General features: G+C 37.7%; 2 protein-coding genes and 1 long non-coding RNA gene across 3 annotated transcripts in view; 1 reads left to right on the top strand and 2 right to left on the bottom strand.

Annotated features, from left to right (window-relative positions):
- Positions 1-2,463: 2,463 nt before the first annotated feature.
- The window catches only part of LOC115927245, a 31,865-nt gene continuing 15,924 nt past the window's right edge, over positions 2,464-18,404 (bottom strand). Inside the window, exon 2 of the long non-coding RNA XR_004065515.1 lies at positions 2,464-4,603. This is a non-coding gene — a long non-coding RNA (uncharacterized LOC115927245). The remainder of the gene's footprint in view (positions 4,604-18,404) is intronic.
- Positions 13,201-14,380, top strand: LOC115927244. Its single transcript, XM_030992825.1, has 2 exons — positions 13,201-13,686; positions 14,047-14,380. Exons 1-2 carry the CDS (start codon positions 13,276-13,278, stop codon positions 14,317-14,319), a joined length of 684 nt encoding a protein of 227 aa, XP_030848685.1. The 5' UTR covers positions 13,201-13,275; the 3' UTR covers positions 14,320-14,380.
- LOC115927243 lies at positions 15,166-17,067 on the bottom strand. Its single transcript, XM_030992823.1, has 3 exons — positions 16,668-17,067; positions 16,008-16,170; positions 15,166-15,682 (listed from the first exon to the last, which is right to left on the bottom strand). The coding sequence occupies exons 1-3, from the start codon at positions 17,043-17,045 to the stop codon at positions 15,324-15,326; spliced, it is 900 nt and encodes a 299-aa protein (XP_030848683.1). The 5' UTR covers positions 17,046-17,067; the 3' UTR covers positions 15,166-15,323.

The raw sequence follows: 18,404 nt of genomic DNA, 5'->3' as shown, positions 1-18,404 counted from the left end.
CATTCTTATCTTTTGCGAGCAATATCGCCGTTATTTCGGCTTGGTTTTTGTTGATTTTTGTGTATGTTGTAGCTGAGCCTATATATGCTATCTAAATGTCCCCTCATTTTTTCAATCAGATGTCAGGATCACGCTCATGATCATCATCATGGTTATCATTATCATCATCATGAAAATCATGATCATGATCAAGTAGTTTATTTTTGTTCTTTATTTTTATTTATTTGCACACTTTTTTGTTAACAGGATAACTCAAGATCAGTTTTTTTTCCATATTTTGATAGAGTATGAATCGGAGATATGATTTCATGTCTTATTTGACTCTCAATTAACTCATGACGTCATCCGAACTCAAAATTTCAATTTGCATATTATGACGTCAGCATATTTTTGAAAATCGATTGTATCTCTGTAAAACTTAATTGATTTTCTTCCTAATTTTAATATGTTCTAGCTGAGATAATTCTCTACAAATGCAGTCCACACGATATTTCATTTTGACAAAGGAATCATGGCGTATTTTTGCGATTAAAGGAGGCCTGTCAATTTTTCACATTTTTATATGACTTTTTTTTTCAAAACTGGATTCAATATTCCCCTCTTTCGCGAGCAATATCTTCATCGTTTTTTGGTCTATTTCCCCCACAATTTAAGCATGTTATAGCTGATAATATGAGCTATCTTAACTGTGCCTTCCGTTTTTTGATCTGATGTTGAAATCATGTTGAAATTTTCAATTGAAAGTTGAAATAGCGACTATGCCAAGGCCGTTTGTCAGCTTTACATGTATTGTCTAAGGGACATATTTTGGTATATTGGTTAAAGCACTCGACTTCCATATCCGGTGTAATTTTTTTAAAAATTTGCTTTCGTTTCTTATCAGTGATTTTATCATCTTTTTCGACTACTATATCTCGATCTATCTCTACGCTTTCACCCTCTCCCTCTCTTGCTCTGCCTCCCTCTTGATCTGCTCTAGCTGATGTCTCCCTCGATCTGTCTCTACTCTTTCACCGGCCAGCTCTCCTTTTCCCGCCTTTGGCTCCCGTTCTCCCTCTTATGTCGTATAGGATGTTCCTTAATTTCCTTTACCTCTTTCCTTTGCCCTTTGTATTCTTTTTTTCACCCCTTCCAAGTAGCCTATGCATTCTGATTTCTCTTTCATCCCTCGGTCCATCTCATGTATTTTTACATGACTATACCCAGTCTCCTTCCGTCTCCTTATATCTCACCATGTTTCACTTTGATGACGTCATCACAGTGACAATTTTGATTGAATGCGACATGTCAGAATTTTCTTAGTTTGCGTGTCATGCCTATTGGAGGTGACTTTTTCTGAAATCTGCATTAGGACATTCTAGTCTTGTTTGAGCAATATCTCGATTATTTTTTCTCGATTTTCTGCAAGCTTCGAATATGTTGTAGCTGAGAAAATTCTCTACACTTAAGGTCACATTTTTTTTCTATAAATCAGATGTTGGGATCATGGCGATATTCCAACGACAAGATGTGAATTGAAAATCCTATTTTTCGTTTACGTGTAATGTCTATGTGGAGTAAGTTGGAATTCTAGACAACACCGACGCAAAGCCCCTGGACACCAGGTCGAGTTGTCCAGGGTGGGGTGCTTCGGGGGACAGCTCGATCAACTTTTTTTTCTCCTCATGATTTCATGATCTAAAATCCCTCATCTTAGATAAATTTGTCATTTTATGTATTAAATATGCTTTTATAAACACCCACCCCTAACCTAACCATAACTCTAACCCGGCGATTGTACGACTTCGGCTCGTCAAAAATATATTCTCGTTGCAAAAAATATCAGCTTTATTCTTTAGAACAGCTCTCAAAATACTCACAATTTCCATGTTCCCTGTCATGACTGCGTTAATTATAAAAGCATTAATACATAAAATGACAATTTTATCTACGATGAGTTATTGCCAGTTATTCACCCATGTATACGCAATGTTTACGTCTCTAGCTCCCACGGACAAAGAATTGTTTACATGTCAATACATTTCTCTTTCTATATATCTATCTACTCACATCTCGCTTAATTCTTTCTCCTCTCTACTGCTTTGTTTCCCTTCCCTTCTCTTGCTCTATTTCTGTATCTCTCTTTCTACTCTTTCACCCTCTCCCTCTCTTGCTCTGCCTCCCTCTTTTTCTCTTGCTCTGTCTCTCGATCCTTTTCTCTACTCTTTCACCCTCCCCATTTTCAGCCTCTGGCTCTCGTTCTCCCTCTTTTATGTCTTTGGATGTTCCTTAATTTTTGTCAATAAAATCTATTCTTCCTATTTAAAGTCATCATCTTATTGAAAGTCATCATGACAACTTTTACCATAAACAAAAATATTCTTTTCAAAAATAATTCCTAGGTACTGAGCTTCCTTCTCACATTCCTAGATAAATACTTATAAAACAGTACGACATACACAAATCACTCAATTACTACATATCTCATGAAAATGTTTGGAACAAACTGTTTCAATTTTTACTGCACATAAATTATCATTTAAGCTTTATCAAGGTAAACCTTTAAAGTCAAACATAACATTCTTCATCTTATCAACCATTACATGATATCAGAAGATCATGACACAACATAGCTCATATCACTAAATACCAATCCTAGTCAATATACATATAGTTGTATATCCAGAAATCTCAGTTCTCAACCTATGGTTTAATCAACCAAGTTTTATAATGTACAATAAATAATATGACATTCTTACTTTTATCAAGTCATGAGACTTAGATACATTACATTTCTCTTGTATTTGAGTTGAAATCTGCACATGCAATTCTAAACGCAATTCTAAATGCAATTACTAAAACGTGTTTCCAATAATCTGATTTTTTGTTTTAAATGATATTATATAGCACCCGTACTTCAGAACGTTAATATCATGAAAAAGGTTGAGCATGGTTATAAGTCTACAAACACCTTTGAATAAAACCTTTGCTAAAAACAATGCCAACATAGCACAACAATATCATGCTGTGGGATAATTAGCATAAAAACAATCCATGTATAAATATGTATGACATATTCTGCACAAAGTTGAAAACCTATAACATGGCTATACGTCAATGTCCATAGAGTTTGTATATAACCTGTTAATACAAAGTAGAGATTATCAAATGTTCACATCATCACCTGAAGACAATGTCTTTGACTCAAAATTAAACAATTATCCAGCATTAAAGAGCACAACCCATTGTGTTCAGCATCATTAAGCCCTCTCTGATATATTTAGATACATAAGGTGGCTGTCTAATTATCATCTCTTTCTGTTTTTTCTGTTCAAAATGTAGTGAGTAATATTCCTGCACTTGCATAAACTACAATGCGTATATATTGCTGTAATATTTTCTTCTTCATATCAAACTTGTGTAGTGGATTTCATGAATTTCTACAAAACATATGCTCAGGATAATAATTTTGTATGTGCTATCATAGAAAGTTTGATGGGTATACATTTGTGGCTGGGAAGATCAATATAAAATAAATCTCAACATTACATAATCCTGGTAAATGCAATATGTATTCAACAAATGACATTAACAAAATATGTTATTAAACCGTGATACACATCCAATAATTTACAATGGTAGACAGACAAAAGAAATCCATGAGTATAGTGCATTTTACATTCTGCTCATATAATCTGCTGTAACATTATACTGAACCTTCACCGATACAAGCCGAAACCTGTAATCTTGGAGCATCATGCTCCATCTCATGATTCTCTTATTGTCAAACCTCTTCGCTTGAATATAGAAGAATGGTTTGTGGTCTGTGTGTACTTCAATTCAATACAAATAATATTTTAACTTTTTGATTGCTCGTACTATTGCTAAGCACTTTTTTTCTTTTTTGTGTAATTTTCTACCCGTGGTAATGACTTGTTACTCGCATAAGCAATCAGGAATTCTTCTCCTGAATGTTACTGCATAAGCCCAGCACCCACATTTACCTTCAATATAAACTGATCCTCGGCATCTTCTGCAGAATCTTGACACACCTTCCTACTCTCTATACACAAATCAAAGCAGCCAGCCACTGACAAGTTAACCTTCTGCCTGAGAAATTATTTGTTGAGAAGATTAATGTGATATTTCTTAAGAACACCACTGACAATGTAGTCATAGTCATACTTTACGCCAGCACAGGGAATGGGCCCTTCCATTTCAGCAACAACTTGTTCTGATCAGTGGGAAGCAAGATAAACCCTGATCTCCGTTATTAAATTTCCTGTTTCTAGCATTCATATCCTAATACTTCTTGTATTTTCCTGCAGCATGCACCTTTTAAGGCTTCCTGGGCTAACCCCCATGACTTCACCAACTTCTCACGGAGCACTATGTCATATTCATACTCATCTTTCAACTCCGGTATTACACCATCATTTGTCCTCAATTCCCTTAACATATCAAAGACACTCGCCAAGACCCAGTCTTCACTAAACCAAGTTTTCTGAAATGGTAGAAATTTTGAAGATATTCAATACCTACACATGGTGATAAAAAAATGTAATATAAATGAAACATTTCCATTGTCACTGCTAATATTAAATATAATCAGTGTCTCCGTTACCTTTACTACTGCTATCACCTTCACCAGTATTGTTAGTAGGTGAAAAGCATTACCCTTATTCATCTTTCAGATAGATGTTATTACTGATCACTGGTTTTATGCTAATGTTATCGTATTCATTTAATCAACGTCTGAGGAAATTAATTTTTCAAAATATTTTTTGTACAAAGCAAATGAGATATGAGCTCGCATGTGATGTCACACAGTTTGCAATTTGTGCTTCACTGATTACAACTCCAACAATTTATAACTTTCTCATTTGTTTTTGATTTTCCTCAAAATTTCATTGATTTGTTTCTCTCATTTATCTGCTTTTATGAAGACCAACTTATTTTTGGGGTGGACTTCTCCTTTAACACTTTACATGTATGAAGATCAACTTATTTTCGGGTGAACTTGCCCTTTAACACTTTACATGTATATGTAAGCATCTTAAAAAATGCATATTTATAATTATATGGCTAACGTCATTTACTCCTTACTGTACTTGGGGGGGGGTGGCGTAAGAGCCCCCCCCCCCCCCCTCCCCCACCCCGCATTTTTGGAGATAGCGCCGCAACCGCTTGGAATTTTACATTGTTGTTCTTTGATTCTTTTCCTCAAGTCTTATGCACATTTTGATACCATTTTCATCGAATTTGGATACACCTGTCAGGTGTTACATAGCAATTAGTATGCGCATATCATCAAAAAGTGCTACAATTGCATATATACATGTACAAGCAGAAATGTGAATACAGGTAAATAGATGTATAAGTGGGAGATATGAATTGATATCAAATTGCTTTGATACGTTTCTCAAAGTAACTTGATGTATTCCAGAACAAAAGAATACATTAGAAATAAAATAATAGATCGAGGACTTAAAACCACAACTGTCTATGTCCAAATATGCCATTTGAGTAAAAATGCATTTAAAAGTTTGATTGCAAGCATAAAATCTGACAAAGTGTAGTAGTTATGTTTAATGCCATTAACTTATAAATAATACTTGGTCAAACATCATACATGGAAGCCATGACCTTTTGACCCTGTCAATGTCAGAAACTTAAAAAATGGGAGTGCCAAATACCATCCATGGAACTCTTCAGGAATGGCTAGGCTATTGCACAAGTTGATGAGATCCTTCTTCTTAAGGTTTAGGCTTTTTTAAATGCTTCTCTTGGTAGACAAGGTCCAGGTTAGGTGGAACTGATGATCTATCTTCTTGTAGTCATCCAAGTAGTTATAGATGGTAGCAGATGGTGCTTTGCTCTTCCTTCCTGTATTGGAAGCTCTTTACATGTAGCCAGTTGAAGACGTGTCTATCTTCGTCTAGGCGTTTGTTATTCATGATCTGCTGTGAGAGATTTTTCAGATCATAAAAGTCTCCATGGCACATGTTTATGACCTTGTATGGAAGCCGACGTCTTAATTTGTGGAAGATGTTTTACCCAGTCATGCATTGTGAAGACATTGATGTTCTTTTTTTCTGTTTCAATAGCAGAATGCATGCTATTGCATTCCACGTGGGAATGCCCACTCTCCAGAAAATTGTGTGCGATGACTTTGAGATGTGTGTTCTGGATGGCATAGAGTAATGTTGCAGCGACATTCACTTTGCAAATCAAAAGAAGCAGAGACAAAAGTCCTCTTTCCAGCAACTACCTTGGCCTGGCATAGCTGCCAACACTTTGGAATTTTCAATTAGTAACATTTAAGTAAAACTGAATATCATGTGCGCGTAGCGCACATCACGAGCTTTCTTTGGAAAATCAGAGTCAAATTCCCTCATGTAGCAGGGTGTTGTTTGGCGAGCCTTAGTAATAAGGACACTTTTTAGAGTTTCGTTGCTCATGGACCCTCTGAAGTCAGTTTTGTTCTTTCGCACCTGACTGAAGACCCTTTTACATTCAGCATTGGTATGGGGTATGGTTAGAATCCCTTTTGCAAGTCTGTCATAGCACAGTTCACCAGAAACATTCTTTTCTGTCATCATACTTGTCCACTGCTTGTCAGTAGATTCCTCATTTTGCACTAAGTCTGGAAGCTGAGCAATTTGATAGATAAGGAACTGGTTCTCCAGAGCATCTAGGGCACTGTGCTTGTCTTCTTCTTCTTCCTGAAGCAACATGCAGGGGAACTTGTTGATGAAGAACTTTAGAGAAGTGAATTTGGCATCCTTCTGATATGCAATGTCAGCCACTTGCACATGGATGAGAACATCAGACTTCAATAGAAACTTACTTACAATGTAGTCACATGCCTTGGTGTAATATGAATGCACTGCTGCATAGAACTTATGGCAATCAGACTCATCTAAAGTGTTCACAATTTCTCTTGTTGCGCTTTTTATGACCATTTCAGATTCTTCACAAAGATTCTCCTTGTTCTTGTAGTCCAGAAGGGTCAAGTCTGTGGCTGCAATGATTGCTTGTGGAGCTACAAATTGGCTGTACAAGTCACGCAGTAGACTTTCTAGTTATTTATTTATTTTATTTCTAACCACTTTTTTGTTAACAAGATAACTTGAAAATGGCTAAATCAAATAACTTGAAATTTGGCACACATATGTATAGGCATATGGACAAAACACGGTAAGGTTTTCAACCTTGACCTTGACTGATGACGTCATCTAGGCGCCATTTTGTGAAATTTTCTGAAAATCATCTCATGATCATATCTTCATAACCAAAAATTATTTCTCATTCATATTTATCATGATCAAGGTCAATATCAGTCCGGTCAATTTCAGGTCAAAAAACGCGCGCATGCGCGTACGTCCGCGCGTCAATGCGCGCGCAAAATTTCAAAATGCTCAAAATCGTCTCAAATTTATTTTGCATACGTTTCAGGTCATTTTAAGCATTTTATAAAAAATCGCGCGTACGAGCATGCGCGCGCGTTTTCGCGCGTAACACCATTAAAAAACATAGAATCGCCATTTTTTTTTCTTTCATGATATTTTTCATATTTTTTCAAGGAATTTGATACCATGTTTATCTCTTTATGACCATTATTAACAAGATGAGCGTAAATTCAAGATAAATGTCAGTGCGCGCGAGCTCTTTTAATACATAGCATATATGGGCAAAAACATGCCTATACAAAATCCGTTATAGCTCTTTGGAATGCACCGGAATCCTCAATTTTTTTTCATATTTAGATAGAGTATGAGTCGGAAATATGATTCCATGTCTCATTTGGCCATTAAGTGTATCGTGACATCATCACAATGGCCTTGGAACTCAAAATACGAATTTGCATATTATGACGTCAGCATATTTATGTAAGATTGATTGTATCTCTGTAAATATTGATCAATTTTCTTCAAAATTTCGACATGTTGTAGCTAAGACAATTTTCTACAAGCGCAGTGTTAACCATTTTTCATTTTGATGACGTCATCATAGTGAAAATTTTGATTAAAGGCCTCATGTCAAAAACTTCATAATTTGCGTGTTATGCCTATAGAAGGTGAATTTAGTTCACGTTATGAATCTACATGATATTGTCTTTTAAGAATTTGTAAGCAGTATGTCGCTTATTTTTGCTCTATTTTGTCTCAAATGTTAGTTGACCAGCCCACCTATACTTGTTCCAAACAAGTATTATATGTCTAGTTATTAGGTGGTCTGTCAACGACAGATCACCTATTGTTTTCGTCAGAATTTTCTTTCTTTATTATTATTATTATTAGGTGGTCTGTCAACGACAGATCACCTATTGTTTTCGTCAGAATTTTCTTTCTTTATTATTATTATTATTATTATTATTATTATTTATTTTTATTTATTTTCACACTTTTTTGTTAACAGGATAACTTAAGATCAGTTTAGTCAATTTCGTTCAATTTTGGCACAGTCATAGGTCATTGTCATGAGACGTTAGAGTAACATTTTCAAGGTCATCAAGTTTTCATGACGTCATCCAGGCGCCATTTTGTGTTTTTTGGGGTACTTTTTACTCATGATCATAACTTCATAACGGAAAGGCATTTCTCATTCATATTTATCACGATTAAGGTCAATATCCGTCCGGTCAATTTCAGGTCAGAAAACGCGCGCGCATGCGTACGTCCGCGCGTCACCGCGCGCGCAAAAAATAAAAATGCTCCAAATCGTTTCAAATTAATTTTGCATACGTTTCAGGCCATTTCAAGCATTTTGCAAAAAAACGCGCACACGCGGATGGGCGCGCGTTTTCGCGTTTTCTGATATTTTGCAACATAGAATCGCTGACTTTTTTCTGTCATCATGTTTGACACATTTTTCCAAGCATTTTGATACCTTGTTCACCTTTTTCTGACCAGTAATAACGGAATGAGCGTCCGTTTAAGATAATGTCCGTGCGTGCGAGCTCTCGTAATACATAGCATACATGGGCAAAAACATGCCTATACAAAATCCATTGTAGCGCTTTAGGATGGAAGTTGAACCCAATTTTTTTTCCATATTTTGATATAGTATGAATTGGAAATATGATTTCATGTCTCATTTGACCCTCAATTAACTCATGACGTCATAATGGCCTCCCAACTCAAAATTTCAATTTGCATATTATGACGTCAGCAGATTTCTGGTAAATAGACTGTATCTCTGTAAATATTGATCAATTTTCTTTCAAATTTTGATATGATCTAGCTGAGACAATTTTCTACAAATGCAGTCACCACGATATTTCATTTTGACAAAGGCATCATGGCGTATTTTTGCGATTAAAGGAGGCATGTCAATTTTTCACATTTTGCGTGTATTCTCTATGGGACATGACTTTTTCTCAAAACTGGATTTTACATCCTGTCTTTTGCGAGCAATATCTCCGTCGTTTTAGCTTTGTTTACGCTGAACTTTGAGTATGTTGTAGCTGAGACAATAAGCTATCACAAGTGTGTCCTTTATTTTTCGATCAGATGCCGGGATCATGCTCATATTTCAATTACAAAGTGGGATTTGTGCATTCCATTTTCCGTTTACGTGTAATCTCTATGGGAAATGTTTTGGTATATCGGTAACGCACTTGACTTCCGACCTCGAGGTCCCTGGTTCGAGTCCGGGCGTCTCCAACATTTTTTTTTTCTTCACTTTTTTTTCTTTTTGACCATTCACTCTACCATCTCCTTTGAATATTAAAACACGTACAATCGCAAATAATGTAATAAACAACCATATTTACTTTATTATTACCCTATTATCACTAGATCCATTACTTTTTGCGTGTAATCCTTATGGGAGATGACTTTTTCTCAAATCTGGATTCTACATTCTTGTCTTTTGCGAGCAATATCGCCGTTATTTCGGCTTGATTTTTGTTGATTTTTGAGTATGTTGTAGCTGAGACTATATACTATCTAAATGTTCTCTCATTTTTTTCAGTCTGATGTCATCGTGGTCTGTTGATGATAATCATCAACATCATCATGATCATCATCATCATCATCGTCATCCCCATTACTATCAAGATCATCATCATCATCATGATCATCATTGTTTACATGTCTATATAACTTCTCCCTTTCTCAATATAGTAAATATTATAATACATCATAAGACTTGAAGACAGACCACCTAATTCGTCCCCATGACGAATTAAATTTCTAGTTATTTATTTATTTTTATTTCTCCGCACTTTTTTGTTAACAGGATAACTCAAGATCAGTTCAATCAATTTCGTTCAATTTTGGCACAGTCATAAGTCATTGTCATAAGACGTGACAGTAACATTTTCAAGGTCATCAAATTTTCATGACGTCATCCAGGCGCCATTTTGTATTTTTTTTGGTACTTTCAACTCATGATCATATCTTCATAACGGCAAGGCATTTCTCATTCATATTTATCATGATTAAGGTCAATATCCGTCCGGTCAATTTCAGGTCAGAAAACGCGCGCGCATGCGTACGTCCGCGCGTCAGCGCGCGCGGAAAAAAAAATGCTCAAAATCGTCTTAAATTCATTTTGCATACGTTTTAGGCCATTTTAAGCATTTCGCAAAAAACGCGCGCATGTGCGTGCGCGCGCGTTTCCGCGCGTAATGGCATTTTGCAACATAGAATCGCCAATTTTTTTCTGTCATAATATTTAACACATTTTTTCAAGCATTTTGATACCTTGTTCACCTTTTTCTGCCAATTAATAACGGAATGAGCGTCCGTTTAAGATAATGTCCGTGCGTGCGAGCTCTTGTAATACCTAGCATACACGGGCAAAAACATGCCTATACAAAATCCATTGAGTGATTTCAAGTTGGGTGTTAGTGTTAGTGTTAGTGTTTAGAGCAGTCAAGAGCTCTTAAATCGAGCTAAAAATGTGCTGATGAAATTAAGAGCCCGATACCGATATCAATATCGATAGCTTAACACCACCGTAAACACCACTGCACTGCAATTGATTTCACTTGATTTCACGACGATGATTTAAAAATACTACATAAAAACTAAAGATTTCATGAAAAGCACAGAATAAATTTAAACCTATTTCTCTGGTGTTATGAAATAACTTATTTTACACACAATAAATGTATGGATCACATGTAAATGACATGTTGTTTCACATATTCTTATTAATTCGTCAGCCAATAAATTAGCGTCGTACGTGAGTTGACTGTTGTTCGGGTACGTGTGTGTGTAGCTTGGTGGATCGGAGGGGGCGCGGCATCCATAAAATGAAATTTTGAAAGAAAGACCCCAGCCTTTAAACAAAATATATGAAATGATTCATGTGGATTTAGTCTAGGGCTTAGATTAAACTAGTAATGCTCGTTCTGAGAATGTTTTTCATGTAGTGTAGTACCAATAAAAAAATGTTCTTCACTGCTAGCTCATAGAACTAGTATTATAACTAGATCTAGAGCTTAGACCTAATTAGCCTAGAATTAGAAGGCTAGATTATAAAATGAAAGTTGAAAATGTTGTTAAAACCTAATAAATACTAGAAAGGCAAAGAAAAGGTAGGCTTATGCTTTACCTTCTAGGTCTACTTTGAAACGAAATCCCCGTTCGTTTGTAGGTGAGCTTACTTACAAACAAGCACATGAATGACCCATTTTAATTTATATAAGGAAATCCGAAGGGACGAGGCGATCGGTCAGAGCCTTGACGCCCGAAGCAGGCGCAGCAGATTTGCTGAGTGCTTCGCTAGACAGACGAACACTGCAAAGGCGCGAATATACAAACAATATTTTGCAATAAAATTTAGACCCTACCTTGTTATTCTTCTTGGAGCTGTCTAAATATAGTCGACGGAAAAATCAGTGGTAAGTCAGCATTATTTCTTTGGCTAAAATGTTAAATAATAATTGAAATGATGGATGATGGTTCCTAGAAAACTTCTAATTGTAGACAGTTAGCTCGCTACGCGCATTACGAGACTAGAAGAATGCAACGTACAATCTTAATTGTGTGTGTAAAATTTAGTAAGCTCGACCACACACACACTAGTAGTGTTCACTCCCATGAACGCTATTTAGCATGTTCTAGCTCACACTCGCGCCGGCCTGCCAGGCGGGCCCGTCAGATCAGATGCGCTGTTCTAATGCGCGTGCCGAACCAGTGCATCGGGCAAGCTTTTTTTGGTGTGTGAATTGTAAAAAGGGAAGGATAATTATATAGGGGCGCTGAAAAACAAAGGCTATTTTTGGATTATTTGGTGAATCGGTGTTACATTATTATGTTGAATTAATTTGTTTTATTAGATTCTCTGTACTCTGTAGGCATATACTAGACTAGAACTCTGAGTCTATCTGACTTTACTTTCCTCTCTTCTTCTCCGAGCTCCCAAAACAAGCTGCTAATCCCGTTGTTTTCAACCTCTTTAATATCTGACATTCGGGGGAGAGGGAGGGAGGGGGATCCTCAGATTTGGTTTGGACGGGGGTGTGCCGCTCAAGTCGAAACCACTAGGTCTAGGCCCATCGTTTAGAAATTTTTGTGTGAAAAAGTATGTCATAATATGTGATTAGGCATACCCCCCCCCCCCCCCCGGATTGGGAAGCAAGTGACAATTCGGTGAATCTGAGTTATCTGTGTTTCTTAGGCATATAGGGCACATAATTATGCCTACCCATCACGTCCGACTTTTAAGCAATATTAGCTAGACTATTCTCATTAAGCTGATAGTCATATGAATTGTATTGGACGGCAATATAGACTGAGGCCTAATCGTTTTTTGTCAAAAATGTTCACGATTACTTATATCGAACTGTGTTTGTATTGTTGTTGTTCTTCAGAGAAAGGAGTATGAGGGGGGGGGGTGTACAGACATGTAAGCCTAGGCTAGGTTGTATCTAACGATGATGGTTCCTCCTTTCATCAATTCCTCCTTACGCCCCCCCCCCCCCCCCCCCCCGCGGAAGTCAATCTCAATTTTTTCAACGACATGTACGCCCCTATATGGCTCATTCCTCCACATCAGGGCCGTAGCCAGAGTTTGATGTTAGGGGGGGGAGCACATACATGTAATTGATCGAAATCCTGGGGAGGGGCCTAAACAAGATCAACTGATATTGGAAATTGGGGGGGGGGGGGCACGTGTTCCCCCCACCCCCTCCGTGACTACGTGCCTGCTCTACACGCCCGCTCTTCTCCCCCTCCTCCTTCTCTCTCCGACTCTCTCTCTCTCTTTCTCCCCTCACCAGAACGCAAACTACCCGTTGCAGTCAAATGAAAATATATTGTTACACTAATTAACTCATTGATGACTTTGCTAACCCATGAATCTCAAACTATACAAGACTGTTTGTACGCCCATGCTTTAATTTATGATTTTTTTTCCCATCATAGAACAATGGCAAACAGAAGAAAGGCGTGGAATCTTCAGGGCATCATGGCAGTAATGCAGGAGTACCTCAGCTGCCACGACGTGTACAAACAAATGAAACGGAATGGTACAACTAAAGGTTTCCACAAAACGGTAGCTGACAAGCTCAGCTACCAGGAGAACGCAACCGAGAACCTCCTGAAGAACTTGGGCAGGGAGTACCGGGATATACTGCAGCACACCATGGTATCTGGTACAGACACCCGAGATCCGGTACTCCGGGGATCAACGGAGCTGTACTTGCTCTTTGAAGAGTACCAGCAGCTGTATTTCCCAGCTGGAGGACAGGTATGCCTATTGTCATTATTTGTTATCATTATTATTTCATTATTTCATTTTTTTTAATTTGTCAAACCATATATTACATGCTGGTAAAAGAGTGTAAAATAATGATGATGTATTTTATCAACAAGGGAGATATCTTTGGAAAATCTAAATCTTTGTACATCTTTATCAGAAATATATAAATATATTGGGCCTACTTATTAAGGTTAGTAATAATGCATTAGAAACATGCATGAATGGGAAAATTGCATTGGCAAACTGGGATCTTAAAGTTAAGATTGCAAACCAATGGGAACTTTATTATGCATTCACTAACTGGAAAATGGAAATCATTACAAATTTCGCCTATTTGTTTTTATATAGATCAAACCTCAAGCAGTGATTACAGAAGGAGGCGTGGTCATCCCAGGGGAAGTGATAGTCATCCCAGGTGAAGGTGATGAGGAGGCGACGGGAGCCCCATCCACATCGTCCGCTTCTCCCCCAACAAATCGGAGACAGAAGAGAAAGCGTGACGACGAAGTAATTGTCCTTTTGGGAAGGCTTGTGGACGAGATGACGGCACTTCGGGTGATGGTTGGTTCCGCTCTGGGGATCGACGTCCAGTTAGGTGAAACCGAGGACAAGGAACAATAACTATCCACGATGTACATAGGGCGTCAAATCGTTTTGCATTAAATATTATTTGGAAACATTATTTGAATTTCGATAGTTATGCTTAGTGTTGTGTGGATCTATATACAAGTTGTTGTTGATTATGTCAGAACAGAGCCACTTATACATAAAGGAGAAGGTGGGTTTTGGGAGGGTCAGGAAGTGCCACAATCTCATAGAGATATTTGATGATACAATGACAAATTACCTATTCAAAAACAGTTCTTTCTTAAACTGCGCGAGGGAGAATTATGGTTCAACGACAACCTGATAACATAACCTTTACATTATGTTTTTGTTTGCTCATCAGTTAATCCAAACTTTCAAAAAATAACATCGATTTGTGTATCTTTGTGAATCGTGGATTTCGAACACTCCCATGCAGAACTAAACTTTTCCTTTGCACTTAACAGAAGAAGGCTGAAATGATTCTAATAGTATAACAGAGCAAGTTGAATATTGTCTTTTGAATTTATTAGATATTACTAGATATACAGAATGATTATTATACACCTGAACGAAAATACAGGTTTCACAATAATAATATTGTGGTCTCCTGCGGCACATACCTGAAATGCAATGCATATTATAGACCCACCCCCTTCCCCCCCCCCCCCCCCCCCCCCCCCCCCCCCCACGGAATGGATGTTATGTATGTATATAATTTACATAATTTAAATACATAGAGAGGGAGAGAGAGATAGAGAGAGAGAGAGAGAGAGAGAGAGAGAGGGGAGACGACTAAGAACTAAGAGGAGGGGGCGAGCGTAAGCAGGCATGGGAACCGACGCCCCCCCCCCCCCCCCTAGCCGAAAAAGTTTGAAAAAAGGAAAATCCTGCAACCGCCACTGAGCATAAGAAGTAGAGAGAGAGGGAGCGAGAGAGAGAGCGAAGAAGTGACGGCATTCATTGAGATGAACTGACAAAGAAAAGGTACATTTCATTTGCAAATTTTTGTACGGTTTCTTAACTACGAGAATGATAGCTTATAAGTAATTTGTATATCGGTTGTGTAGAACTGCCATGGACACGATGAGTTTTGACGCAAAGATAATCCCTCCTTTAGCTGCGAGTCTGTTCTCTTTCATCTGAGCCATCCGCCACTTGAGCTGTGTCGCCCCGATGGTGCGCTCTATCACTTGTCGAAGTCTTGTTATATCATCGTTGAACTGTTGCTGCTCATCAGTGAGGCCGTGTCCCACGAACCGATGACCAACGTTGCGGTGGAGATTCCTGTAGGCAGGGTCCCCTATCGTTATGTATCCATCCGGGAGGTTGTCCAGAAAGTCCATGAAGGTCCTGCTCCATTCAGTGGCGGTCTTATCATGGGTTGACCCGGGGAGTCCTTAAAAAAGTAAAACAAATGGAGATTAGGTGGTGAATATATAGAAGCAGTTTAAAATAATTTACGTGGTTTGAGTTATGTTTAATTTGTGTTCAAAATTATGGGATGTTGATTTCTACTTTGGCTTTGCTTAATCTCTATATTATTTTATTACAATCAATTATATGGACTGACATGTTTCAGATTAGAAATACATGGTTGAATAACATTCTCCACCTAAATTTGAGTATTAACAGGAAACTTCACAAACGTATAACAAAACTTATAATTGAGTTAGGTTTAGTAGTTTACAATTTGTCATGGATGTACTGAAAGCATAACTTACCTGTAATGATGTGACGAACTTTGCCGAATTGGTCGGTTACATACTGGGTATTGAGAGAGTCGCAAGACTTCCCATGCCTGCCGCAAAAATATGCGTTTCCCGCATGGTCAGGCCGCTGGATCCGCGCGATGTATCCGTCAATGTAGAGGATAACATTCTTTACCTAAAACAATCAATTGAAAATGATATTAGAATACAACAAATCTATACAAAAAATGTATATGCTTGATAAGGAGAAGGGGTGAGAAGGAAGGGAAAAGGGGGAGAGGGAGGTAATGGTTATGATAATAGACACGCAGAAAGAGGTGATATTATTATTTAGAAAAGAACCGATCCAAATTATAAAGCCGGTATCAAAATATGGTAGGGTGCTCTTTTTCCCGCAATGTGCTGATTTATATCATAAAGGTAAAAAGGCACTAGACTTATATGGAAATATATTTTTAAAAAGTAACAATATAGACTAGTACATTCGTTTGATTTATCCCACGTCACAAACACACACACACAAACGTAATCTCTTTCTCTCTCTCTCTCTCTCTCTCCCTCATTTCTCCATCTATCTTTCTCTTTTACTTGACGATATCACCAAAACTAGTATACTATAATAGGCTTATAGACGTCATAATGAAGTAGAATATTTGCATAGAATAAACTCACTTCGCCATCGGGATATCGAAGTTCTGACGACAAACGTTGCATTTCGTCATGTTGTGGTAGCTGTATATGGTGCCGTGCAATGTCGAAAAGGAAATCGGCTACAAGATGGGTGTGCCGGAATGCTGCTGATGTTGACAATCCGGCACTTCTCCCAACTTGCCGGTAGTACCCACCTCCTGCTAGATAATCCAGTAATGTCATTACCATTTGCTCCGATTTCACGATTCCGCGGGGCCCCGCCCCCCTCCACGCATTGAATTCGCTTCCCAGCTCTTCTATCTGCCCTTCGTTAAGGCGCAGATAGCTTTTCGTGGATTCTTCGGTGGAACACGGCTTCCTAATTTTGTTCGGCTGACGCCGAACTTGAGCATTCAACATGATTTCACAGTTCGAAAACGAAAAGCTACACAAGATGATGTTATTGCATGTGATCAGCATGAATATATGCTAGGCTACTCTAATTTAGCAACACTAACACTAACACCGAACTGGAAATCAACATTTGCTTAATCCCTAGGGGTTAGTGTTAGTGAATAGGACATTTGTACGTGAAATACTAACACCAGCCACAAAGGTCGGTTCAGCAGACGACAATTTGGCAAAATCGATAACACCAGCTACCGGAAGTTGACGATATTCAGAGGTCAAAGCCTTAACACCAGCTGATTTCCATTTCGGTGTTAAGGCTGGTGTTAGTGTTTATTAAACACTAACACCAGCCTTAAACACCCAACTTGAAATCACTCATTGTAGCGCTTTAGGATGCAAGATGAACCCAATTTTGTTTTCATATTTTGATAGAGTATGAATTGGAGATATGATTTCATGTCTCATTTTACCCTCAATTAATTCATGACGTCATCATAATGGCCTCCGAAATCAAAATTTCAATTTGCATATTATGACGTCATCATATTTTTTGAAAATTGATTGTATCTCTGTAAATATTGATCAATTTTCATCCAAATTTTGATATGTTTTAGCTGAGACAATTGTCTACAGATGCAGTTGCCACGAATTTTCATTTTGACGAAAGCATCATGGCGTATTTTTGCGATTAAACGAGGCATGTCAATTGTTTACATTTTGCAGGTATTCTCTATAGGACATGACTTTTTCTGAAAACTGGATTCTACATTCCCGTCTTTCACGAGCAATATCTCCGTCGTCTTAGCTTCGTTTTCGCTGAGCATCGAGTATGTTGTAGCTAAGACAATGAGCTATCACAAGTGTGCCATTTATTTCTCGATCAGATGCCGCGATCATGCTCATATTTCACTTGCAAAGTGGGATTTGAGAATTTCATTTTCCGTTTACGTGTAATCGCTATGGGAAATGTTTTGGTATATCGGTAACGCACTTGACTTCGGACCTCGAGATCCCTGGTTCGAGTCCGGGAGTCTCCAACAATTTTTTTTCTTCATTTTGTTTTCTTTTTTGACTTTTCAATGATCATAATTTTTTTTTATATTTGTGTGTTCAATGATCATAAAATTGAAAACAGACCACCTAATTCGTCCCCATGACGATTTAAATTTCTAGTTTATTTTTCTTAATTCTTGCCACTTTTTTGTTAGCAAGATAACTTTGAAATGGTTCAATCAAATGCTTTGATATTTGACACACATATGTATAGGCATATGGACAAGACACGGTAAGGTTTTCAACCTTGACCTTGACTGATGACGTCATCTAGGCGCCATTTTGTGAAATTTTCTGAAAATCATCTCATCATCA

Source organism: Strongylocentrotus purpuratus, unplaced genomic scaffold (genome assembly GCF_000002235.5).
Source record: "Strongylocentrotus purpuratus isolate Spur 01 unplaced genomic scaffold, Spur_5.0 spur5_scaffold_20, whole genome shotgun sequence".
Taxonomy (NCBI): Eukaryota; Metazoa; Echinodermata; class Echinoidea; order Camarodonta; family Strongylocentrotidae; genus Strongylocentrotus; species Strongylocentrotus purpuratus.
Note: the sequence above shows the minus strand (reverse complement) of the source record. Positions and strands in the feature narration are given on the sequence as shown.

What these genes read in the sequence shown, in the direction of transcription:
- LOC115927244 (XM_030992825.1), top strand. Translation starts at nt 13,276, where the DNA reads ATGACTTTGCTAACCCATGAATCTCAAACTATACAAGACTGTTTGTAC. An exon ending in ATTTCCCAGCTGGAGGACAG is followed by an intron (nt 13,687 to 14,046) that starts GTATGCCTATTG and finishes GTTTTTATATAG; the next exon opens with ATCAAACCTCAAGCAGTGAT.
- LOC115927243 (XM_030992823.1), bottom strand. Translation starts at nt 17,045, where the DNA reads ATGTTGAATGCTCAAGTTCGGCGTCAGCCGAACAAAATTAGGAAGCCG. An exon ending in TTCGATATCCCGATGGCGAA is followed by an intron (nt 16,171 to 16,667) that starts GTGAGTTTATTC and finishes TGATTGTTTTAG; the next exon opens with GTAAAGAATGTTATCCTCTA. An exon ending in AGTTCGTCACATCATTACAG is followed by an intron (nt 15,683 to 16,007) that starts GTAAGTTATGCT and finishes TACTTTTTTAAG; the next exon opens with GACTCCCCGGGTCAACCCAT.